The sequence below is a fragment of the Eutrigla gurnardus genome, assembly GCF_963514095.1.
Source record: "Eutrigla gurnardus genome assembly, chromosome: 8".
NCBI lineage: Eukaryota > Metazoa > Chordata > Actinopteri > Perciformes > Triglidae > Eutrigla > Eutrigla gurnardus.
In genome coordinates, this window is record NC_139922.1 from 16776056 (window position 1) to 16802344 (window position 26289).

Here is a 26289-nt window from a genome sequence, read left to right on the forward strand (position 1 = left end):
TAACCATTTACTGTGTGAGGCTGATGTCTTTGAGCATCTGCCTCTTCTGCCAACAAACCCAACCCAGCCTCACACAAATATTGGCAGACTTATTTTCTCGAGTGACCTTGAAATATAACGCACACGCGGTTCAGGTTTCTGTGTCTCGTCTCATGTGTGGAAATAAAGCTCCCGCTGTCAGGAAATGACTGACGATGGAGACGTTTCCCCGAGCCGAGGGGGAAAATGCAAAGCAGGTCACTCTGTAATGAAAGCCGAGAGTTTTTCGTTTATCCTTCCTTCAGAGTCCTTAATGGTTTCTTCTCAGGCACCATAGAATCATTCATCTTGTACGCAGCCTTGTCGGTCTCTCTACACTGGGAAACAGCTGCGATGGGGGGCTGCACGTCCACTCATCGACGCAAAGACATAAGAGGAAACATGAGATCAGCTTTTTGCCCTGGTTTCATTATTCTCTGATGGGGAAAGAAGCAGTTTGACATGCAGCTCCTCCGCTGCCGAGGGTGTGATATATAAACACAAATAAATAAAATAAATATCACAAACATTATTCACGTGAGACTTGAATTATTTAAAGCAGATTTACCTGGAAGAGAAACATGCACTTCTGATAATGTCATCTCTTCCATTTCAAGTCTGTTCTTCCACATAAGTAACCATGGTTACCATATTATGTCCCTACGTATGAAAAAGCCAGCTGCTGCCAGCTGAAATGGCCGAATACGGTGATGAACATTGTGAATGATGAGAAATTAGATATTTCCAGGACAGAGACTGTTGATGTGCATTAGGTAGATGCTTTTTCAATGAGCTCATATTTGCTCATGGTATTTTCTCATGAGCCTCATCTTGCCATCTGCAATGGATCCCGTCTCGCTGGAGTGCGTTTCTCCTTCTCCCACAAGATGCCACGACTTCACTGGGGTTAAAAATAGATCATCCCCCTGGTGCAGCTTGAGCCTAACTTTATTTTCATGGGGGAAATGAAAAGCACACATACTGTGCTGGAGGGGGGGGGGGGGGGGGGGGGGGGGGACAATAACCTTCAAGATCCAATGACAAATCAGTTTCTGTCTGTGTGAGAATAACAGCACAGGAGGAACAAAGGTCCCAACGAAGAGGCCTCTTGCTGAGATTTGGACCAGTGTGTCTCTCTGTTCTTCACAGAGCTCACTCACCAGGCTTTAATCTTTGAATTTCACTTTGGGTTTGATCTCAAATTAGTCCTTGCCATCTGTTGCACATGATTGAAGCCCGCCTACTCCTACTAACAGTGCTTTAAACACCCAAATGAAAAAACAATCTAACTATATATTTGAACAGGAGCTTTAAAGGCAGGTTAATGATCACATTTTTTTTGTCCCAGCACGGCCATAAAGATATTGATTTCTCACTAGCTGCTGCTGACCTGGATTCATCTTTATTTTATTTTTTTATCTCCGTTTGTGCACACATGCAAGGGATATGCCACGAGAATGGTGCCCATACAGACACATTTTTAGTTGTACGAGTTCTCATGTCTCATGTGGAGACAAAGGGAGTGAGACAGTGAGAAGACAGAGGGACAAATGTAATGAATGAGAGGGAGAAAGTGACATTGTAAGAGAATGGAGACGGATGAGGACGTGACGAGGAGAGGGAAAGGATAGCATGTGAAGGCAGAGCGAACGCTGAAGTCAGAGTGTGACAGACAGACAGACAGAGGAGAGAGGAGAGGGGGATGGGCGGGCGTGGGAGAGATGGGAGTTGAGTCAAAGCCCCCGAGCTTCCCTGATTTCTCTGTGAAAGACACAGTGCTGAAAAGATGGATAGCGTGTGTCCTCTCCGCCAAGGCATGCCCAAGACAATGACATCATCACCATCATCATCAAAATAGCAAGGACACGAGGCGAGAGGCTCAGACTCACACTTGGATCTTTTATTCATTGTTATTCACTCACTTATTCATCATTTTGCTTGCGTTCAGACTATAGCTTTGCACTGACAGTGATCATGAAGTCTTCATACTTAAAAAAAAACTTAAAATTAAACAGTGCTTCTACAGTCAGACCGTCACTTTGCACTGACGAGTGATCATCAACAGTCTTCATACATCAATAAAAATATACCCAAGATAAAATATGAACTCTTACTTTTAAATACATGTGATGCCACGCGTGGACACTTTGGTGCGTAGCGCAGGGAAAATGGTTAAACAGGACGCTACCGTTAGCGAACAGAGAGGAGGGAATTCATGTCATCATTTCAGCGGCGTCACTGCTGGCTCTCCTTTTCTGCGACTCTCTTTGCTTTATTGTTGAGGTAACGCGCTTTGCCCTCCTCGAAACGTCTCTGCTCCTGCTCCCCGTCAATCTGAAGAAAACACGAAGAAAAGACCAAAGATTTGTTATTAGGCACAGTCATCGTTTACACACAGTGTGCACTGGAATGTTTCCCCCTGCTGTTATGAAATCAATCGTGGGCACGAAGCCCTGATCTAATTGACCGGTCTGGTGCAGTTGTAGACTTTCATTCATCTTCTGAAATACAGAATGAATGATTGAAATTGCATTGCATTAGAGGTGATTTGCAAGATGTTTGCAGGACACGGACGCATTTAAAATTCCTTAAACTGCATGCTGTTCAAGGCTTACCGATTAAAATGCATTCGGAGCTTTCAAGCCTTTTAAGACCAAATCTTGTATTTGACCTTCACTTATTTCAGTTTGGCTGCTGATTTGTGGGGCACTGTCGCCTCACAGCGAGAGGGTCCCGGGTTCGATTCCCGGGTCGGGGTCAGGTTCGGGTTCCTTCTGTGTGGAGTTTGCATGTTCTCCCCATGTAAGCGTGGGTTCTCTCCGGGTTCTCCGGCTTCCTCCCACAGTCCAAAGACGGGGATAGGTTCATTGATGACTCTAAATTGCCCGCGGTGTGAATGTGAGCGTGAATGGTTGTTTGTCTCTGTATGTTAGCCCTGTGATAGACTGTCCAGGGTGTACCCTGCCTTCGCCCAATGACAGCTGGGATCGGCTCCAGCCCCCCCGCAACCCTGAATACAGGATAAGCGGTAGACAATGGATGGATGGATGCTGATTTGTGTGCATTTTAATTAGACTGCCTGGCAAATTCGTGACTTTAACAACAATACACCTGAGACAGTATCAACATTTACTGCTATAAGAAAAGCATCCCGGCTTTCATGCTACTTTATCATACCATTGCACCTTGATCTTTGACTCATTAGGTCTGCTGCACGGAGGATCGTGGGTCAGAATAGCCAGAAAATTATGTTGGCTTGCATCGTGTATAATGAGACCAGATGCATTCCGACATCCTGGTATTTTTGGCATACTGCATTTGACATACTGTGTATTTGGACACACTAAATACGTTTGTGACATCCTAAACAGTGTGGTAGTATGGGGTATTGGAAGGCAGAGAATAATCTATTTGGTGAGGTTTTGAGTAATGTGTTTGTGATGCGTCCGGCAAGCTAGAGCACGGACCAATCAGCTCCTGTGAGCAGCGAGTAGCAGCTAAGTGTGTGGCTTCGGTGTGTGTGTGAGTGTTGTGAGACAAGAGAGAACAAATCTTCACTGTCTTCTTCACTTAGCTCAGTTTGACTGCCGATTCGTTAGCCTGCCCAGTTTCATAATAATAATAATATATACTTTGTGTTCGCTTTTCCGAACACAAAGGTGCTTTACAGAAAACCCCCCCCAAATAAACAAACAAATAAGACAAAGACAAGACAGAACAACGATCAGTTGAAATAAATGAGGGGGCTAGTGGTAGGTAGAGGAGAAGAGAGGCAGGACTGAAATATGGTGAAGGACTCAGAGTCACGGATGGGTTGGGGTAGGGAGTTTCAGAGGCTCGGAGCTGCTCTGTCCCCAAAGCTGCGGAGGTTTGATTTATGGATGGAGAGGAGACGGGCTGATGAGGATCTGAGGGACCGAGAGGGTTGTTAGGAGGGATGAAGTCAGTGAGTTAAGGGGGGGGGGGGGGGGGGGGGGATGGTGGAGTGCTTTGAAAGTGAGGACCAGGATTTTGTAGGTGATGCGGTGGGAGATGGGAAGCCAGCAGGGGTTCATTAGGACTGGGGTGATGTGGTGTGTGGCAGCATTCTTGACCAGTTGGACTTGGTTTATGGAGCTGGAACTGATGCCATGGAGGAGTGAATTACAATAATCCAGACAGGAGGGAAGGAAGGCATGAAAGAGTCTTTCGGCAGCGGGGGGTGTGAGAGAGTCTGAGTTTCGCAATATTGTGGGGATGAAAGAAGGAGGTTTTGACTATATGGCAGATATGGGGCTCAAGGGAGAGAGTGGAGTCGGGAATCACGGCAAGGTTGCGGGCCTGGGGAGAGGGAGAGATAGTGTTGCCGTCGATGATCAGAGTGAGGTTGTTGGTTTTGCTGAGTGTGGATTTGGAGACGATGAGGAGGAGTTCAGTTTTATTGCTGTTGAGTTTGAGGAAATTGTGTTGCATCCGGGTTTTAATTGATGACAGGCAGGAGTTGATGCGGGAGAGTGAGGGGTTGTGGAGAGATTTAGTGCTGAGGTAGATCTGGGTGTCATCGGCGCAGCAGTGGAAGTCCAGGTTAAAAATGATAGTAGTGAAGTATGTGACCATGGGGGAGGATGTAGATGATGAAGAGGAGGGGACCAAGTACAGATCCTTGGAGAACACCTTGTGTTGCTGTAAAAGAGCTGTGGTTATGGAGGGAAATTAAGTGGGATCTGTTGGAGAGGTGACTGGAGCCAGCTGAGTGCAGTACATCGATACCGAGGTCTTTGAGCCTGGAGAGCAGTACGTTATGGCTCACGGTATCGAAGGCTGCACTCAGGTCGAGGAGGATATTGAGGGAACCGGTTTCAGCAGAGGTGACGAGGTAATTGAGGACTTTTTGGAGGGGCTTAAACAGGTTATTGATGTGGAGATGGGATTGTAATTGTGTGGCGACGATGCGTTCCAGGGTTTAGCTCAGTTTGGCTGCCGATTGATGGGAGGAATAGCCTGCGCAGTTTAATTAGACTATCTGGCAACCTCATGATTTAAACAATACCACCTCCGGTGACAGTGTCAACACTTACGTTTATGGTGCTGCCCGCTCTCACACTCATATGCACACTGCAATAAGGGGAATGTGTTGGATGTGAGCACCCACACACGTATGCCTATGTATGTTTTTGGATGTTAAAACTGTACAAGTGAATACTAGCGTCAGTGACATGTTCAGATGTGGGCTCTGCACACACCAGGTGTTGGCAGACTCAACAGCACCCGCCACTCAGCAGCACCCTGGGTGCAAAGCTGACAGATGGCGCCTTAACTTTATGGAGAGAGCAGGGTTGGTAACGGAGACGACAAAAACACCGTGCCAGGGACGAGCCCAGGGGTCACGACGCAAATGTGATGAGAATATTCAAATAGTGACGCGGTGGGAATGTGCGTCTCTGTAGAGCAGCTTCAGGAGCATGCAGCTGGAGTGCTGGTGTTTGTTGTATGCTGGTTATGTAAGTCAACATAATGCTCAGTCAATTTTGCTTTTGCCATTCAACTGAAAGTAATGGATAATTCCAGTTCATTGACTTTAAAAAGTGAGAGCGAGAGAGAGACCCAAGTTTCACATTCCAGTATTTTTAAACATTTGAATAAACAGAAAATGCTGCTCAGACCATTTCATTTTCAAAAACATAACTGCTTTTTTCCAAATTTGTAAACATACACAATCAGGATCTGTGGAGTCTTGCTTTGGCGATCGTGTGCAGTCACACAGCAAATTCAGGGATATGAAATTGACTAACAAATAGCGTAATACATTACATTACATTACCTCTCTAGAGACAGCTGTTATGGTTTTGGGGTATAAATTGTTGACAGAAGATACATTGAGGGATCAAGATTGTGCATACGCAGCCACAAAGAGATGTGACCCAAATATACTATATACAAACAAACATACGGTCTCAGTGCAAGTCCACATGGTTGTTAAATGCAGTCAGTCTGAAGTATATCCTCTCCTTCAAGCCCCTCAAATCTCTCTCTTTCTCACTCAGGCCCCTGAGGACTGAGCCCTTATTTAATTACACTTTTAAAACCATAGTCAGCGACAGCTTGAGCTGCTTTAATGAGCATGCCAATTCAAATGAACGGTACACCTGACTACTGCGAATGAAGAATGGCACTTCCTAACGATATGAGATATGGTCCTCTAAAGTTTCCGCACGTAGCAAAGGAAACAGGATTCTTAGAGTCTTACTGTTTGGGTGAAGGACAGGTTCATGTAGAGGACTGAAACACTGGACTTAGTAGTCTGTTATTATTATTATTAAAAAGATCTGTATCGATGTGTGATTTCTCCTACACTACTTGGTTTTGCAGTGTTTCTAATGATTGGTTCAAACTGCATTTTCACTCACACTTGATTATAATAGTATAGTGGTATGAGATGCTGTTCTAATACTGGTGTTACTACTTTCATGCCCACGTGTATGTCTGTGTGCACACATTATCCTGCTTATACTTTGTGCGTATTCCTACTAGGCTGCACGTGTGTTTGCATATGTTTATGCTCATGTGGATTACATTTGCATAACTCAATGTGGCAATTCAATGCTAGGCTCTAAATGTACTTTTGGTGTCCCCATGTAATTGGTATTTGCACAATGGCTCTAGTCTAATAACTGTGATTATGCAGGATCATCACCTACTGCTGGTGACTCGCTGATGCGGAACCCATAAACCCTGCAAAAAGCAGTCATGCTTGCTTTATAGCATCTTCAACTTAAAGTTCTCTTTTTATTGTTTGTTTTGGTTTTATGTTTCAGGCAACTGTACCATGTCATATTTATCATATATATATATATATATATATAAATATCATATAACTGTATGTGTAATAGCTCATCCATAGCAAGAATGAAGGCCACAATAGTGCTACGAATCAAATCTTCAGCATGCAAATTTGGTTTCAGTTATTACTAAAATGTATATATATATATATATTGTAGCTAGCATGTTAGCATTCAAGTCACAGTGGTGGGTGTGAATGCCATTAGTTAGTATTTAATATTGACCAAAGTTATGAACATCTGAGCCAAAGTTCATGTCAGTCCATTTTCACAACAAAACACACACAAAAAAAAACATAATTTCGAGCACCATTGAAGTATTTAAGATACATCAAATGGGAACCACGGATGCTGTACCTAACTGTGTGTCAATCCATCTAATGGTTGATATTTCCATCTCCACCAAGGTAAGCAGACATCCCTAGAGTCATGCTACTTGCATGGCTGATAAAAAATATTACAATAGAAATAAATTAATACATCAATGGCTATCTGCAATAAATCGCACTGGAACACATCAAATTGTCAATTTGAATGTAGCCCACAAAGCCAAAATCAGCCTTCAGAGCCTTGGCTATCGGGTCCAACAGCCAAGAAAAACAGCTGTTTCACCTGGCCTGCTGGTCGTCCGTTATGTGGGCAGCTGAATCAAGTGTCACAAATTGTGTAAACTTGGAACAGGGACATGGCTTGTAAATGGGACTGCTCGGACAATGCCAGCAAAATGCCAGAGGGGTTTCTTTGTATTGGTGCAAGCTGTTATTAGAAAAGGCACGGGGCATCAGTGTAGCACACAGCTATAGGCAACTGGCTCAACAGAATAACAGGCCAACATGAGTTTGGATGCTAACCTATATGTGTGATATATACATAGTAGGCCTACATACACATACAAATACATACACTCACACAAAGGATGACATTTTAGACCATGCTGAAAGGTGTTTCATTTGTACACAAAAGAAATCCTTTCAAATGCTTATACACACAAATGGATTATGCCATCTTGTCTTTCTTCACAAAACATGACATTGAGTTGTGGCTATGAATACAGAACATTATAGGATGGGCTTTAATAATAATAATATGTTTTCTGTGTGTTGAGCCTCGGATTACCACACAGTCAGAAAATATCGGCAACTCTGCCTCAAGTGTATCTGTTAACCCATTGCTTATCGTCTTGAATGGGAGGCATCTAAAAATAAATGTGCATCACTTCATGTGGACTACAGGGGGTTGCCATGACAACCAGGCATGTTTTTGTGTCACGGGAGGCCAGCTGAGTTTCTGCCAGCGAGGAGGGAGCGAGATGGAGAAGAAGGAAGGAGGGAGAGATGAAGAAAAGAGGGTAAAGGACGGTTGGAAGGAAAGAGGGATTTGGGGGGGTTAGGGAAGCTGAATAGAGGCAGAAGAGATGAAGGGAGAAGGCAGGAAGCAGCGACACGATGAAACAAGAAGGAAGGAGTAAAGAGAAAGGAAGAAGGACCAAACCTTTTACAGAATTAAATCACTTACATCACCCTTTGTTGCATTGCAGGAGGATTCCCGAATGTGCACACGGTTTTCACCAACAACAACCTTCATACCGTAAGACTCAGGCTTTGCCACAGCACAACCACATCCTTCCACCACCGGCTGGTATTCAGGATTGAACATGCTGACATGCTGGTGGCAAGCCAGTTCCTCTAACCTTGAGGCAACTGGTACCCCATTAAAATCATCATAAATACAGCGAAGACATACGTTGGTCAACGATGCTTCCAGGCATTTGTGATTATTTCTACACCGGCCCAGCGTGCACATGCATTATTTCAGTACTTTTCAAGGGTACTGCTGCAGAGCGGTGAGGCATCCCCCAATATCCTCCCTTCTGCTCGCGCTGTCCTCTTTCCCCACTTCAGCATTACCCACAGTATCCTACGGTGGTGACAGGCCCCGCCCCGCTGAGCTAAAACAGGAAGATCTAAAAATAGCACAGCGGGCTCACTGAAGGGAACGCAAGGATGAGAGAATAGGGGGAAAGGCACCTGCAGTCAAAAATAGCAGAAGCTGTCCTTTCGAATGAGACTATTTATAGAACTCAACTGGAGCAAAATCTGCCACGATGTCATAAAAGTTTCATTAGCGGAGGTTTGACATGGATGTGTTTTAGCTGAACATGAAAGAAAGATAACATATTCAGGGAAAATATAAATACTTTAAAGGAGGAGGGGATGCAACATGAACACTTTGAAAATAATGTCTTAAAGTGCAAATATAACTAACAGTATAACTAATAAGGTTGAAAAGCCTCACACTGTGGCAAAGAATAAATACTGGGTCAAGAAACATGAGGGGGGCGTGAAGGCAGATTTATTTTTCCGCGAAAAAATTAAAAGAAAAGATAACTTTAAATAAGCTTAAATTATTGCCAAGAGTTTGATGAGAAGACAGTAGCCATCTGTCCAAGGGTAACAACATCTAACAGCATCCCTAAACCTCCCCAATTAACACGTTATACAGGTTGGTTTCTTCAATAACAAAACTTGCAGAAAGCATTTCTACATTAACGTGTTTAAATACTATCTGGTAGGACTACATAGAATACTACATGGTGGTTAACCTGCAGTAGAACTAAAACAAAATGGACAGGGGGCCAAATGTTTGTCTCACTTGCATTATCTGGCTTACCCGGCTAATTAATGTCAGCATCGTATTTCCATCCCTCACAGTCATCTCCAGGTGTTAATTGGACTGACGTGCTCAACCTTATTTACTGCATGTGACGCGTGTCTGTTGTACACCAAGGGACTGACATCTATGAATAGGTTTACCGCCATCAATAGTTTGGACGGGCACTCCCTTGTTTTGAGTCGATCTCATCTCATCTTTGAGCCCTCAGTAAATAGTGATAAAGCCAGAAATAGCCCTGATTGAGCCTCACATAAATAAACACACGCATTTGTGCTCAGTGATCTGTTCAAGCACGTGCACCTTCACACGCAAAGCCCGCTCTGTCGAGCACAAACCTACATGTTTTAAAGCTGGATTTGTCTCTGTCGTCACAAACCGCATACAGTTGGTCTATATTGTAACTGTTTCATGCCCACACACACATTTTTCTCTATTCCCGCCCTTGTTTGTCTGACACATGCTACATCAGAGTCCTGGCAGCCCTGTCTCCATTTAGATTTCCATTTATAGTGTTGAGAATGAATTATTAAATCACCAGGAGACTTTTTTTAACCTCTCTTTTCATAAAATTGAGGCGAACAGGATAACCAGGTAATGAATGCATGGAGGAGGGGGCAGACAACAGAGCAAACCAAACGTGGGTTTATGTGAAATGGAAATAGGGAGGCTGGCGGCTCTTTTTTTTCTTCAAAGGCCGACTAGAGGAGACGCACAGTGGATGCACATTTAAGTCTGTCAGAAGGAGAGGAGTCAAATGGACATGTCATGGTGTTAAAGTCTGATGCTGCACCTTTATGTGTGTGTGTTTATGATAAGAACGGTCCATGCAGCACTTGGTGGCAGGACATCACACCTATAACAACCCTTTTTCCACGCTTCACTCTCATCCACGCTGCCAAGATATGCTTCCTTTACTGCAATTTCTTCAGTGACTGCAGGCCATGCTCGTATGCATCACATTTCTTTAAAGATCTTACATTCAGTGAGAGAAATGTGCAGCATTCATACTATAATATATATTTTCTACATGGTTTGGTTCTTTATATCGGTTCAAGTTTGAGGACGGATGCATGCTAACCTAAAAAACGTCTTTGTGCTCGATCTCTCTTACTTAAAATACTGCTGCATGGTCTTCACTTTGAATGCATTTTCCTGCCTGACTCGGTATTCTGCATATACTTAAAGGTTTAATGATTAGCCCAGGTGCAAACTCTGAATTTTGTACAAGAGTTCATGGAGAGATTAATGACCTGCTGTTGGTCTGTCTAGTTTAACTGGAGCCGCCCACTCTGCCCATAGGGATGCACCGGTACCAATACTGACACCGATATCAGGAGGATGCTGCCTTAAATAGCTGGATCAGGCATCTGTGATAATGGGGCTGATCTATTCATATATGCTATATACTGAAATACTCATTTAAACATGCTGGGTTAAACAGATGGCCTGCACGTCCAGTGTTTGCACATAAACAGGGTTCGGATCCCCGTGTATTGCTGAGCCAGGACAAACAGCAGGTGCCTCGCTCCTGTCTGCAGGTAAACATGCACACTTTACATCCTGACAATAAGTGCTGAGTCAGCCGGACATAGGCGTCCGGGGATGTGGTAGAGATATTAGCATTCAGGGCTCGGCACTTAAGGTTTATGCGCAGACACAGCAAAGAATTTAAAGCACCGGAAAGATACTGACGTGCTAAATTGCCAAATGAGGGAGTGTTTGTCATGCTGTGAGCTTTCCAAAAGTCACAGGTGTTACTGACTGAAGGAATGGGACCATCAGGTGAAAAGTAGAGAAACAGAAGACAATTGAGAAATTTAGCGATAACGGTTTGAACATTTCATTGGCGTGTGATGAGGAATCTGCCACTTGTATTTGCATAAAATTGCACTGCAAACTAACTGGAGCATAAGATTTAGCAGCAATCTGTTTATATAAAACACATTTTTGAAAATATTGTTATGCTCTGAAAAGGACATTTTATATTTCTTCGTGCCTTTTTGTTCAGTGAGTTGTCCAAGGACAAGTTATCATCCCCCACAAAATTGAAAAGTGTGCATGGACTTAAAAAGTAACGGCAGAAGCAAATCCATGAACACCCAACTGAGATACGAAGAAACCAAGGTTTTAAATAAGTCCGTGTGCAAAGAAAGGTACACCACACTTGGCTGACACATCAAATAACCTGTCTGACTCGTGTAAATGTAGTTGTGTGCATACAAAATGGTGTCTAGGATCAAATCAATGACGGATTTCAGAAAGCAGAGACTGGATGGGACCAACCTTCAGAGGGGGAACAGGAAGAGGCTTATTGTCCTTGTCCAGGGAGATGTAGGTGAAGAAGGCTGAGACAGCACGATATTTATCTGTGTCCACCAGAGAGCAAGCATCGACGAACACTTCAATCTCCATAGACTTGTTACTGACGAAGGTGAGGCGTCCCGTCACCGTCACCACACAGCCTTGGGGAGATGAAGAAAAAGCAGAAAAACACATTTGGCCCATAAATGTTTGACATTCATGCCGTGCTTGAATCAAGCTGTCCTTCAGCCATCCATACAGAAAGTATGTTGTTATTAAATTTTATTAAAAGGGCAAAAAAAGAAAAAAAGGATTTGTGTGAGAAAAATAAATATTGCAACTATCAGTATCAATCTATCTATCTAGACATCGTTTTAAATCACCTGACTTAGAACACATGTTAGATATCCATTATAAACAACGTTCACGTGTAGCTACTCTGAACATAACTGTATATGATACAGTCATCTGAGGAAAATGTGGGCTCTACTCTTGCCATCTGATTCACATCGTTGCATCATGAACTTCTTGAAGTCTGATCAACCGAGAGTGAAGCAGACTGATGATCTCTGCCTGGGAGGATTTACTACATCCATCAGTCTCTCCTACTGCAAGGTTTTCAGGTGAATACAAAGTAGGAACTTTCATATGAAGCTTGTTTTGGTGCTTATAGTGAGACAGAAAAGTAAAAAACCCTTTTTTGAATTATTAACATTATTAAATGAAACATGTCCACTGCTGCAAAGCATTTGCTACCCTTTATTTTAATGTCATCCCTGAGTCTCATCTAATCCATCTAGGACATTTGACTCATATTTTGTTACTGTGGGGAGGTGGGAAAAAAAGTCAACTAATAGGACTGGGCACTGCTGATGTGTTTCTTTATTCTATTTCATGTGCCTGTACTGTATTATTACTGCTGTTGCCATAGAGACGAGAAGACAAGGCGCTATCCCTGCAGTCTGAGATAGACCTCGGGTCTACGACTGAGATCTTATAAAACAGTCAACGGTGTGATACAAGCATGGGCATAGCGGATGAATAAAGGGGCTTTTATGAAAGTATATGCTGGCAACTATTTCTAAGAGACTTCCACTTGATCCTCAATCACATTAACACACACTTCAATGAAGTGTAAGATGTTAATCACCAGCAAAAGTAACACTAAAGAAAGTGTGTTTCTTCCCTTGGCTACTGCTCTTAATACATTTAACTGACTTCCTTTGGCACCTTTTCACAATAAACTGTGAGAATACTTCTGGCCATTCTCTCCCTTGTGGACTGTTTTTACATGTTAGTGCCAGGAGAGAGTCCGGTGTCCTTCAGGTAAACTATCTCTGGCACAGATGTATTAGGTTCAGCCAAGCGGGTTCTTAAAATAAAATAAAAACATCCTTGATGAGACAGAGTGTGTGTGTTTTTTTATATACATTATAAAAGATCTTCATGATTAATTATTTATTTATTTAGAGAATCGATCTTGGGCTTGATTGCCATTGAAGGTCTGCCAACCTTTAAAGTTGAAGTCTCATCTCTTATATTGCCTTTGAGCCATTTTAGCTCCAGCCTTTGTGAGTAGACTCTAGGGTTTCCTATTACGCTTTGTACCGCAACTGGACCACAGTGAATATATATTTCTCATGTTGTGAAAAGAAGAAGAACTAGTCGGAATGGTATCTTGTTCATTGTTCTACATTTTCCTCTTTGTGGAAATGAGAATATGACCAGAGGAGCCGTCTGGTCAGCCTTCACTCCTGACAACTTCTCCAGAAACAGGATTGTGGCTTTTGTTGCTGGGAATGAAAGAAAGTGTCTCATATAAGACACACACCCTGTAGCTTTACTGCAAACCAAAGAACTATTTGATTTCAAAGTCTCCAGTCTTTAGTTATTAGAGCGAAACACCAATCATGCTGGATCAATAATCAAATTAAAATAGAACAAGAACACCATTGTTTATTATGCAACACTGCTCTCTATACTTATTTATTTATCTCTCTCCCTGAAATCTCAGCAGCATATCAATGGCCAACTCCTAACCGACTTAGACTCTCAGTGCCAAATAATACACATTATTGTTCAGGGCCACATCGCGGTTGCTTTACTTTCTATAAAGTCTGCGGTTATGGAGTGGAAATGAAACGCTTCTCCGTGTGGGCGCAGAACAAAAAAAGACAATGATTCACAAGCTGTGACATGAGATGAGCCATTTTCTAATGTTAAAAAGACTCAACGCAGTGTCTCACCTCCACTCAGGCTGCAGTTTGACACCAAGGTCAACTATTCATAAATCTTTGCGAAGGAAAATCGATCCACTCAGCATGGATCATTTCAGTCATCTTTAGTGTGACAGCTTTAGTTCTCACACGGCATTTCAAACGCATTTCTTGCTTGTGTTTCAGACTGAGGTTGAATACAGGTAAAGCTGAGGAAAATAATGGGTTTTATTGGACATTAAAGCATGTAAACATGTTCTAGTAGAAACCTAAAATACAAAAAATGATCATAATATGTTCCCTTTAACATCTGGGGTCCTTTTTTGACCTTTGACCCTGCAAATGAGGACATTTTATGTTGCTGTGTTTGTTCTGAAACTCTGCTTATTTTATTTTATTGCAGTTTGAATTCAGCTCTTCTGTGTTTTTCTCTCTCTAATTATATTTTTGTAAACTTGCCCGACTCTACACTCGTGATATTTCTGCTACTGGACCCCGAGAGAGTAAAAATCTGTGCAATTAGTCAAGTGGACTGCTTAGGATAAACACAGCGGGACCTCCAAAAACGTATAAACAAATCATGTGAATGTCCTCCACATGAGCCATGTGCAGACACAGGCCTTGGTCTGTTTTATGTTCTGGGGCTTAACTCCCCATCTTGCTTTATTTAATGTTAAATTTGTCTGTGTGCTGGTGTGTGGCCCTCCGTCCTCACACAGGTGTGTATGGAATATGCTAAACTCTATTTCTCTTCAGTAGAGAAATTGTGCTTTATAAAGTCTTTCAGTGATTTTTCCCATAACACCTTTCACTAGAGTACCTAGTGTCCGTGCATCCAGCTGGCTTTTACATATCAATGGAGAAATAGTCATTATTATGGCAAACCCTAACAAACCATAACATTTTCATCATCATAACACAGTGGCAGTTCCTTCCCTATGAGGAAATACTGCCTAATAGGCTCAGGTCAGATAATATTACATATTATTATTATTATTATTAATATTATTATTATTAGACTAATGATTACCTTAAGACTGATTCAGTCAGTGGACAATTTTGCCATTAAGGGGCTAAAACACAAAGTCTGAGCAGCTGTGCTGGAAATATCTCAAAGTTCCTATTTTTTATTGGGGGAAAAAAACAAAACATAGTTACAGCCCACAGTTCAAGTGGCTGTTTTGCTTTTTTGTTTTTATTTGATCCTTTAAACATCCTTTCCCTAAGCACACCTCTTCTTTGTCTGACCAGCTTAAGCAATGGGAAATCTACTGGTGACATAACACCCAAGTCACTGTGGAAGCCAGCGGTAATCATGTCACCACCAACTAAACTCAGAGGACAGGTGGAGGGAGCGACCGGAGCTACTGGGAGCAGCTGAAATCTGTGGACATGGATCTAAACCAATCTGTGCTGCTCAGTTCTCTGGTCCCATACACATAAAGGTGCGTTTTGAATGTTTTAAACTTCCCCTTTCCAGCCACTCCCTCTTTACTCAGGCCTCCCTGAACAACCACTTTTGGATCAAGTCTATTATCCTGCTTTAATAAAGGCACCTGCATTTGAAAATGCACGGACTGTAAATTGCGTAGACTTGCAGCTGACCCGGCACACTTGTGCTGAGCTGTGAAGTATAGATTTTTTTTTCACTTCATAATTCAACAATGGGGAGGAGAGACGTAGCTGTGCCATTGTTAACATCATATCCTGAGATAATCATAACATCTGAAAGCTAGCACTGGATGTCTGGATCGCATCATCTCCAGATAAAACAGCTGCTGAGCCGAGAAACACTCAAGTCCATAAATGTGATACACTGTTGTATGCCACTTTGAAGAGGCTGCTTTCAGTCACTTGTGACATATTTAGACTCCATAAAAAGATTAATGAACGAGGCGAAAAAGCAACAATATTTTTTTATAGAGAATTACGTTTATAGAGATTTTTTTCTCTCAATAGCAGTATCTAATAATCTTCAAAAGCATTACAGCTTGACTACTGAAATCATATTTATCAGGAGTGTTAACTGTTTTTCTGTTTTCTCTCAGGTATAAGATGCTAACTCTCCTCTTGTGATATAGTTTGTCTGTGGGCGTGTATCTGCAGGAGAGTACGCTTGTTTCTCTGTGGATTTATGTACTTTATCTTTGCTTCCTAATGTCCTGACGAGCACTTTGGATTACCTGCGTTGTCCAAACTGTGCTGCAAATAAAACCTTTAACCCAATGTTCAAATGTCAGAATATAAAAGCCTTAAAGTTGTGAGTGGACACTTTGAATGAATGAACAATCCTTGAATGAATTTTAAAGTAAGAGGCTTAGAATTTGTCTGCAAATACAATCAATGATATCTCACTTTAACGGTGAGGAAACGGCACAGAGACAAACCTTGGTCATGGAAAAAAGTTATATCATAACAACGGTGTGTTTTTCCAGATGGAGTAGCAGCCCCACTAAACACAGTTAGTGTTGATGGTGGACGAGGACGACATGAAAATGTCATGTCAGGATTATCCTGCGCATAATTTTTTTTTTTGTGAAAATAAAATAAAATAATCTTAAATCAGATGATCAGACATCGTAAGATCTCGTAACCCGATGATGAAAATTCACCACGATCTACTTATTGTGACGTTTATCCCAAATCTCATATCTGGCTAGTCCCATTTAAAAGAGCCTGGTGTGAATTCATAGACCGCTGTATTCTCTATGTCACCTTTGTTGATCTTGCGGTGGAAGTTGATGGCATCCACAGAGGCGGTGACAATGTTGGTGTTGCAGTGGCGAGCTGCCACAATGCCGGCGACTTCATCCATCAGCTTCATGGTCACACCTGCTCCAGACACACAAACACAGTGGGACTTTTGTAAAATAGACAGGATCCTCACCGGGGGATTAACACATGTTTGGTATTTGTTCTGAGTATTCTGTTTTTTCTCTGGGCTCTCAACGTTGTAAAATAACAAGTTACGTTTCTGTGTCTTGTACATCAAACAGCATATTCAATTTATACTTCCAGTATTATGATTCAAGTGTTTGTTTCACTGCAAAAGTAGCATTAACAAGTACTGCTGACTCAACCTGAGGAAAAGTTTCAGAATAATTTTCAGGATGAGTCATCAAGTCTGAACATAAAGAAACAGCCTACTCTCTATGTTCTATAGTACTCATGGTTCATTGACTGCAGTTCACTTTTGCTGCTGGATCCTAGATATCCTAACCTTTCCATGAATGCCGGATGTACTTCGCTTCGCTGGCGTGAGCATGGAGCATGTTTACCGTACCAATATAAAATGTGATCGCTGGCAAAATACCTCCACCATGCATGTTTGCACATGTGCGCTGATGAATAGGTTTGTGCATGGTTTACAACCGGTCTCGACTCCTGCGTAGTTCCACATTATCACATTATTTAGTTCTTAAACAGCGCAGTTCATTAACAGGCAAGAGGCAAACGCCTTAGCACACTAGAGCAGAGCCTCAACAGATGGCCTTCATCTGGAGAAGACGCGGCGATCGCTGGAAAGCTAGTCGCTGCACGTTATTAAACCTTTATTTACAACCTTGTGTTCTAGATCTTGTGGTTGTTTGATAATTAAGACTCTAAACATGTCTTACAACTGGCAGCGAGACGAATACAAGCTGTTCTGTGAGAGAAATTAAACTCCAAACACTAACCAGCCACCGTTCAAACCAATCTGATACTTTTAAGATGTGAGAGCGTATCAAATAATCCATCATCAAAAATGTTTATGGATCACTCTGCCAACTAAAAGCTCGCAAATGATTTGAAGAGGAAGGAAATGCTTCAAATCAAAAAGGTGCCGATTACAGTAAGGCTTGGAAGTCATTCTTCCCCTAAAGAAGCGGAGCTCCCGACGAGGACACAGGAGTCCACAGACCTGCACCTGCAGTTGTTAACACGTGCACACCTACGGTCATCACAGTCGGTGTCGTGTGTGAAGGAAGCAGTTGTTGGGTTTCTCACAGAAGCTGGGTGATCTGGTGCGGAGCGGGTGGGCTGGAGATGAGAACAAGCGAGTAGGAGGGAGGCATCTGTTTCTCATGTTGGAGAAAGTGTGTGTGCATGTGTGATGCGCTTGTGTTTGTGAACATATGCTCAATTAAAGATATTCAGACTCTCCACCAGGCGCTCCGGTTTGCCCCGATCCTTTCCTCCGAGTTGCTTCTGTATCGCTCAGGCTACAGAAAATCAATAAGTCTGCTTGCTGATGACTCCTTAAGGCGCCCATCATCCGCACTGCGTGGCTCTATTTATGACAGCCAAATGTGTGGGAGTATAAACAGAATGTGCTCCTTGCTCCCAAATGCAGCATTCGCTGTAAGAGTGGACCCGCTGAGTTGATTAAGGATTAAAAAATGCCATTTACTTTGACATCATCTTATCCCAAATGGCCTGAGCATCACTTCCATTTCATTTCCCTCCAAACCCTGGTCAGAGGGGAAGGAAAAATGCACTTCCCAACGCTATTTCAAAATGCTACAGAAACTGCACCAAGCTGTGACTTTGTTGTGTGATTATGTGGTTAAACTCAGGTCTGGCACTATGAAAGTGACAGAGCTCCAACACATGAAAAGCTCCATCGTCTTGAACTCCAACTAAAACCCTGTTGATTGAGGAAGTATATCCATTAAAAACCCCTCTGATAAGAAGAGGCTCATGATGTGCTCAGAGTTCAGAAAGGCGACAAAGACATGACAAGCTTAAAGTCCGCCTGGGCAACGAAATATATCACCAGCCTGTTGTGAAGCATTTTCCAAAACCCATCTTGATTTTTTCTTTTTTTTCTTTATCCATCTCGGCTTTGTTGTGAAAATTGATGGGATCTCACCTAAGATTGAAAATCTCCCCTGGGTACAAGGCAGAGCAGGCTGCTGCTATTCCAAGCCTGGACTGGTCGTGTCTAAGCATGTAACATTTAACTGAGATGGATCATGACCTGACAAGGTGTTGAAATTAAATGTAAATATTGGATGAATTGAATCTAAAGATTTCACTCTTGGTGACTTTGAGAATATTGAGCTAATAGTAACAAAGTTAGTATACCTTAAAGCAGCTGTGATCAATATTTTAAGTGAACTTTGAAGCGGCATCTGTGGAGTATCCCTCCCTCTATACGCTGCTTTATAGCTCAAAGACAGTGAATATTGGCTGTACAGAACACAACTTCAAAGGAAGGATAATGTTGCTCTGTATCTGTTGGATGTTCACATGTTGCTCCCAAAAACATCAGCCGTGCCACTTTCATCCTTTTATCCGAGGTGCTTGGGAGGTTGCGCTCCTGTCCCACCTTGCTGTTACCAGGCAACCAAAACCCAATGAAGTTGTTGTAGATTTAAAAAAGGACCAAAGTCATTTTTCAAGACCATCAATCTAGTCTAGAATATGCAAACTAACATTAATATGTTCTAGTGTTAAAGGTCATCCATTACCTTAATTAACTCCAAAAGAAAATGTTGAGCGAGGAATGAATTCCCAACTAACTGCCGGATGGTCTTGCACACCATAATGATAAAAGCTGCTTCCCTATTGCTCCTATGGATTTGAACTGTCCCCTTTTAATGGGACTGACGCAGTCCAGCACAGCTCCAGACATAATCTATTGTACAACTGTTCCTATTGGGTCCATAACAGTAGTCCTATTTCCTATATATTAGCTGGAAGAAGACAATATTAACACATTAGCATTCAAATCATCTTTCATTTGGGAATATTGAATGGTAAGAATTAGATTATATTCATAACTTCTCCTATAATAGCATGTTAATCTATCGTTCAGAGGTCATTCTGGGTAAATAAAGGACGAAGCCCTGCTCAGCATGCTATGGTACCAATTGAATGCTTAAGTGTTTGATGGCTAGACTGGAAAAGCCACAAATATAATTTTATGACATGGCACAAACTCTGGAACTCTGTTGGAGAAAAACATAAATAGAATTGCACTAAGGACGTGGTTATTTGTGGGTTGGACTGTGTATTTCTGAGAGTGGACTCCCGTGGTCTTGCTCCCCAGCTGGGGGGGTTTACTCATGTTCTTCACTTTTCCCCACTCCTTCCCACGGCCTAAAAGTAGCTATGAGTAGTTAAAAGCTGCTCGTTCAAAAATATTGTTTTATAGCCAGCATTAGTCTGGATGGCCAAGCTGGGAGGCAATAAGGCACAGTAACCGGTAAAGGTCGTTGTTATCCAAATTTTTCCTTAAAAAAAAACTGACACATGAATGATTTTGCACATAAAACTAAATAAGGTTAAAATAATTGTAATGTTGTCAATAATGACTGAGTGCAGGTAACTGCCGACAACCTCCATTTCTTTTCAAAAGCTCCTCCCATTGTTATTTGTTCACAGTCTGCTGCTGACCTTGCCTTACTTACATCACCATGCAAACATGGAGCATTTGTATGTAACATCTACTTCGCTTGACAAAAGAATGATGAGATTGTGTTGGGTATTCCATTCATCTAGTGCACTACAAAGCTACGACTTGAATGTCGAGCCAAATCAAGTGAAGGACTGCGCTGTCCTTGAGCGTCAAAGATGCTCATCTTTAATCACCACCATCAGAAGAACTGTTAATGCAACTCCTGCAACAACAACAAAAAAACCCTCTCCTTGTACAGTCGATGGAAAAGGTTGAAGTGAGGCTCAATGCGAGACTGCAAATGAGGACAAGCGAGGCCAAGACAGCCCTGGGCCTGGCGTTACACATTCACAGGGTGACATGGCACACTATGACTCTCCCTTTGCCGTAGGGTGGGAACACGAAAAGCAGAGTCGGGGGGGGGATGGTGGACGGTGGAGATGGTGTGTGTGAAGAGGAAAGACAGCTCACTCCAAATGGGGAAAAAGGGCAATTAGTAACCAAGTCCCTAGTGCAGCCCAGTTTGCCATGGGGCAGAGTACCTCTGTGATTAGATTCCTTCTGACGATTTCCCCAAATCTTCGCGCACATTGCTGTCCGTCGGCAAAACCGGCATGAGAACAATGAAGGGGGTCTTCTGGGCAGTCCTGTCGCCCATCAACTCTGTCGACTAACTTCAAGCCCTTTTAATTAGAACCAGCTCCAGCACAGCACACTAAGACCAAGAGATATCGGACGGCAAAGCGTTCGTGACCCCTGCCTTTCTCAAATTCTCTCACCACTTCTGAAACTCACTCCATCTTTGTATCTGCCTCTTTGATTCCCTCTGACAATCTGTCCGTCCTTCTCATCCCCTCCCCAACAAGTGCTTTAATCGTGGACAGTATTAAACGGCTCAAACAGCCTCCTAACAAGCAGTTACTATAGAAACGGCTCCTGTTAACATTACTGCCATGCAGCAACCCACCTACATCCTCTTTGAAAGTCCCATAAGCTGCCTTTTCTTTTTCTTGGTACATTTTACCATTCCAGCTGTGGCAATCTCGACTACACACCTTAACAACCATGACGTTATGTCCGGAAAATTGTGTTACACTATAAGCTCCGTGGACTCCACATACTCTGGAAATCTCAGAGATAGGATTCCTGTAAAGGACATTCTGTCAGATAAAGGGCATTCAGATAAAATGCACCTCTGGCTGTGATGGCAAAGGTCATGCAGATGACTTTTCTAAATGCAGAACCTTAGTAACTGTAATAAACATGGTTCATTCCTGCTCTTTTACTTAACTTGTTATATTAATTTTACAACCGAAACATCTGCTTCATTTTGTGTTTGGATGATATCAGCTTGTTCAGTGGGTAATACTGGTACCAGGGGATTGGATTACAAGTCCCCGTCACTTTCCTGTATTATAATTTGTCTTAAAGTGTCCAGCTGTCAAAATTCAGATGAGAGAAGGCTTTATTTACTGCTGCCATTCTTTGATGGAGGTTGATGGAGGTTGTTGGGCCGTCCGTGGCCTGATGAGAAGAGCTGCAGACCTGCAGACTGCAGATGATTGAGGTGGCAGTGTGGTCAATAGATGGTTCTTCAAGCACGGTGGTATTTGTGGTTCTGTTTTCTGAAGCATATTTGGTGGCATGTTTCAAGCTCTGAGATCAGTCATCCAGGCCTCTACTTCCTATTTAGTCGTACAGCTCTAGCTTTAATTGTAATTCAGTTTCTGTTTAAGGTTGTAATGATTTAAGTTTTATATTATTTATTTATTAGAGGTAAATTGGCTGCTGTAACTCTATATCTCAGTCCATCAGGGGAGGCAGAACCAGTGTCTCTTTTAGACCAGGAACTTGGCTCTCACGGGCATCAAGATGTCTTGATGTTTTTACAGACCCTTCTCTTGGGCCTCTAAAAGTCCCACTGGTGCAGCCGATCCACTATTTTATTTCTGAACCAATGTTGGTTTTGGAGGAAAGATTAGCTAGAGGTAGAGCTACACACACACACACACACACACAAGAAAACACACTCTGTCCTCACAAAGGTCGATCACACAAGCTCCAGTGGACATATCCCTGTCTCGCTGAATTCCTCTGTGTCAGGCAGTGTGTTTATATACACTCTGAGCACAGATCAGGGCAGAGGACAGATAGTATAGAGTCACAGTGATGGATGTGTTCTTGTGCTCTGGAAGTCCCTGGCTCAACACGCACGCACACACACACACACACACACACACACACACCTGTATTTCCAACACCTCCACCCCCTCCATTTGTGTATTTATTTCTGTGATTCAGATGACGAAAGGAAACTTAGTGTGTCCTGCATCAATTCTTCAGTGTATTTGTTTTAATCAGCCTGCAGCGGCGTTGACCTGTGGCAATCAACTGCTGTTTCCATGGAAACAGGTGGTACGCATCCTTCGAACATGAAGGAAGGAGGAGAGCGAGGAAGGAGAGAGGGAGAGAGAGCATGAGATATTGAAGAGAGGTGGGCAGACGGTAAAGAAAAAGCAACAAGGAAAAGGACAGTTGAGGAGAGAAAAAGGTAAACAAAGATTCTGATCTCTTCCAGCATTTGGACAATTTCCAGGCTTCATGTCGGAGACTTTCATTACACACCCAGGTGTCGCAGGCCTTCATCCCTCAACATCTGGTTTTGCAAACATGGGGGTATTTATCAGATTTGTGTGATGTCTACGCTTCAGAAATGTGATCCATTCAACTCAAACATCACAAAAACACATGTTCTTCTCACGTACTCTTGGTGGTATCGTGCATTTTGCTTTGTCTGATCAGTTCTCTGTGTATCCGTCCCTACACTCCCGCTGCCACTGCAGCATATGGTGATGAAAGGAATGGATTGGGAATCTCAAGCCACTGAAGAATTAGATTAAATAACAGCAGGTTGTGATTTGAGACATGTTCAGCGATGGATCATCCACAGACCTTACTGTAAACATATTCACAGGGGGGGATTGCATCAGAAGAAAGTTATTCCAATGAATGAATACGCTCCAAATCTAATCTGCATGACAAGCGAGACAGGGTGCGCTTGTCAAATAAATGAAGAATGCGATGTCCAATCAGGGCAGGAGGAGAACCCCGTACCACTGTCAAAGCATCTCTGACCAAATGGATGTTTTTACGCTGACACAATCGTGTTAGCCCACATTAGCCTCAGTGACATAATTGTCGAATCTCTGGATGGATGGCTGCGGGTCACATTTGGGCTGTGCTATTACAATCTGCAGCGAGTCAGTCAGGATTCTGGTATATTTAATGAGACCTAAAGAGAAGTGCTTTTAGAGGGGGAAAAAAGTAAGAATTGTGACGGGTGCACATGTGGAGTGCGTGTTCCTTAAAGTCCATGTATTTGTGCATGTGCTTTATGTCTCCTTAGGCTCAAACTTGTCCATAACACCAAAAGGGAAACGGTACAGTAAATGAATCACCTGGCTCTGTCATGTAGAAGTCAGTTTGCTTTTCTCCAATGAGAGGACGGAGTGAAAGCGAGAGCGAGCGTCCTGGCGGCCTGACCTGACTCCAGTTATGTAAACAAAATAAGTGTAGTGAAAGCAGCAGCGGCGAACAACAGGGAACATTGCTTAATGAGCAATGGCATGTAGAGAGAGAGAGGGAGAGAGAGAGGGAGAGAGGGGGAGAGAGAGAGAGAGAGAGAGAGAGAGAGAGGGAGAGAGAGGGAGAGAGAGGGAGAGGGAGAGACAGAGAGAGAGACAGAGAGAGAGACAGAGAGAGAGACAGAGAGAGAGAGAGAGAGAGAGAGAGAGAGAGAGAGAGAAGGGATGTGTGTGTGTGTTTATTCTAAATGACCTGCATGCTTGTTCCACATTTGTTTTATTAATTGGACAGATTTGTTAGCCAGCTTGCTAAATTAAAAAGGCATCCATGACACGTGCAACACTTATCTGTCCCGCCCTGCTCCCCCCGCCTCCCGCCCTGCTGTCCCGTCCTGTTCTCATTGCCTCTCTTTCTCAGTCAACGTCTCTCGTCTGTTTTTCTTCCAGACTATCTGTCTCTCTGATGGCCTCTTTACATAGCTGACCTCAATAGAAATGGCAGCATGAGGCAGGAATATCTTGCCAGAAACAATATACCTCGACCAATAAAAAGCATCTGCTCTGTGCTGATAAAATGTTGGATTTGTTACACATGCTGCCAGAATGGTTTCCAGTGAGAGCTTGCTCTTTCTTTTATTATTTAAATGTTGTTTGGGTCATCTAGATAATTTGGGTTTTTGGTTACGGGTGGCTGCCATCAAATCATATCATATCAGATAAGTGCTTGCTAAATGAGTTGTTTGTCTTACTTTTAATCTTAGTTTGCTGTTCTCTGTACTGTTTGCAAACTTTTTAGGAATCTTAATCAAATCCTTGATAAAGAGTAAATATTAAGGAAGGATTATGATGCACATAAAGTGTTTAAATTGAGGATTTTTTTGGTTCTGTGCAGAAAAAGAGGCCCACAATGCCGTTTTTGAAAGCCCCATCCAAATACTAAAAATACCTTTTCTACTCAACGATGATTGAATAGGCCCAGTCGGAAGTTTTAACGAGGTCAAAGAGAGAAGTCACAGAGAGACAATTTAATCCTCTGAGTGGTCTCGCTCGTCAGTGGAGCACCGAATTGGAAACGGCATCAGCGCCGTGAATTCCCCGTTATGAAGACCTTCTATTTCTCATTTGTTGTTCTCGTTGTCCATTTCCAGCTTTGTCCTCGTCATTCCGGTCTCCGCGCCATCACAGCCGTGATGCCAATGCAAGTAACGATCCGAGCGGTGATTTCAAAACGCAACAGTGCTCACGTACACACAAATAAATGTGCCATCACTCACGACAAGCTGTGTATTCACACACGTTACCAAACAACCATTAACTCATACGTTCCATTGGAGAACTACGTACTAAGAGCCACAAAATTCTCAAGGGCGTTTCACTTTGGATTCAATTCAGCAGTATTTCTTCTTGTGCCCATTCTGTGTTGCCGCAGGACATGCTGTTCCATCACACAGTCTGGAGGTTAATGCCAGAGGCTATAAGAAATTGTCGGCAATTCACAAATTGAAATCGTAGAATGGCTGGAATAACGTCGATACTGTAAACACTGTGAACTTGCACTGCATGTACTCTATATGTGAAATGTTTGATCACTCTTTACTCATTGCATTCCATCGATCCTTGCCTCGATTTCTATGTGTGTATCGCGTCCTCTTCTCCTATAAATCGCTCTCCTCCCACCCAACCCTCATAGCCTTTCACCATCTGGCTGTACATTCTCTGCTGTAGGTTTCCTTCTCTCCCCTGCAGGACTTCCATACTGTCCCGAGGATGTGGCTGGTCAGGCTCGTCCCTGCCTTGAATATCAAACAGTGTAATGCAGTTCACCAGCTCTTTGTTTCACATTAGACGAGAACGACAAAGAAATCCGACAAACACTGGAGACTAATGGCAGAGGGCGACTTGGAAACACTGCTTGTCAGCAGCTGTTAGTACCGGAGCAATCACACAGACACCGTGTGGTACATTTGAACTTGGATCCGAATATTTTAATAGGAATGAAAATGAAATTCACCGCTTCATACTTGAGTGAAGAAAGTGTATTAGATAGTTTTTTCTTTATATAGCTTCCTATGGAGGGACGAGATAACATTCACATTGTTGGTGGTTTAAAGCAGGATCAGCTACTATGGCGTTATGCAGCTATACAGCTATCATTATCACCTACTGTATAAGCTCCCTTTGGCCTCCCAGTATGGATAAATATGTACAACTCACACTGTCTGTAGTCTATTCTCTCAGCTAACAGAGCCTACAAAGGCCGGTCAGTATGAGTAGTGGCCTCTTCCATGAAAAGGTAA

The 26289-nt window shown here is 42.8% G+C and overlaps 1 protein-coding gene across 3 annotated transcripts in view; it reads right to left on the reverse strand.

Moving 5' to 3' along the window:
• Positions 1-1897: 1897 nt before the first annotated feature.
• Positions 1898-26289, reverse strand: part of acot7 (acyl-CoA thioesterase 7) — a 40131-nt gene continuing 15739 nt past the window's right edge. For all 3 annotated transcript variants that reach the window (XM_084016313.1, XM_084016311.1, XM_084016312.1), the window contains 3 exons: positions 16742-16858; positions 11793-11971; positions 1898-2352 (listed from right to left, as the gene is read on the reverse strand). In XM_084016313.1, coding sequence (XP_083872439.1) covers positions 2254-2352; positions 11793-11971; positions 16742-16858 — 395 coding nt within the window. In that variant the 3' untranslated portion in view covers positions 1898-2253. The remainder of the gene's footprint in view (positions 2353-11792; positions 11972-16741; positions 16859-26289) is intronic.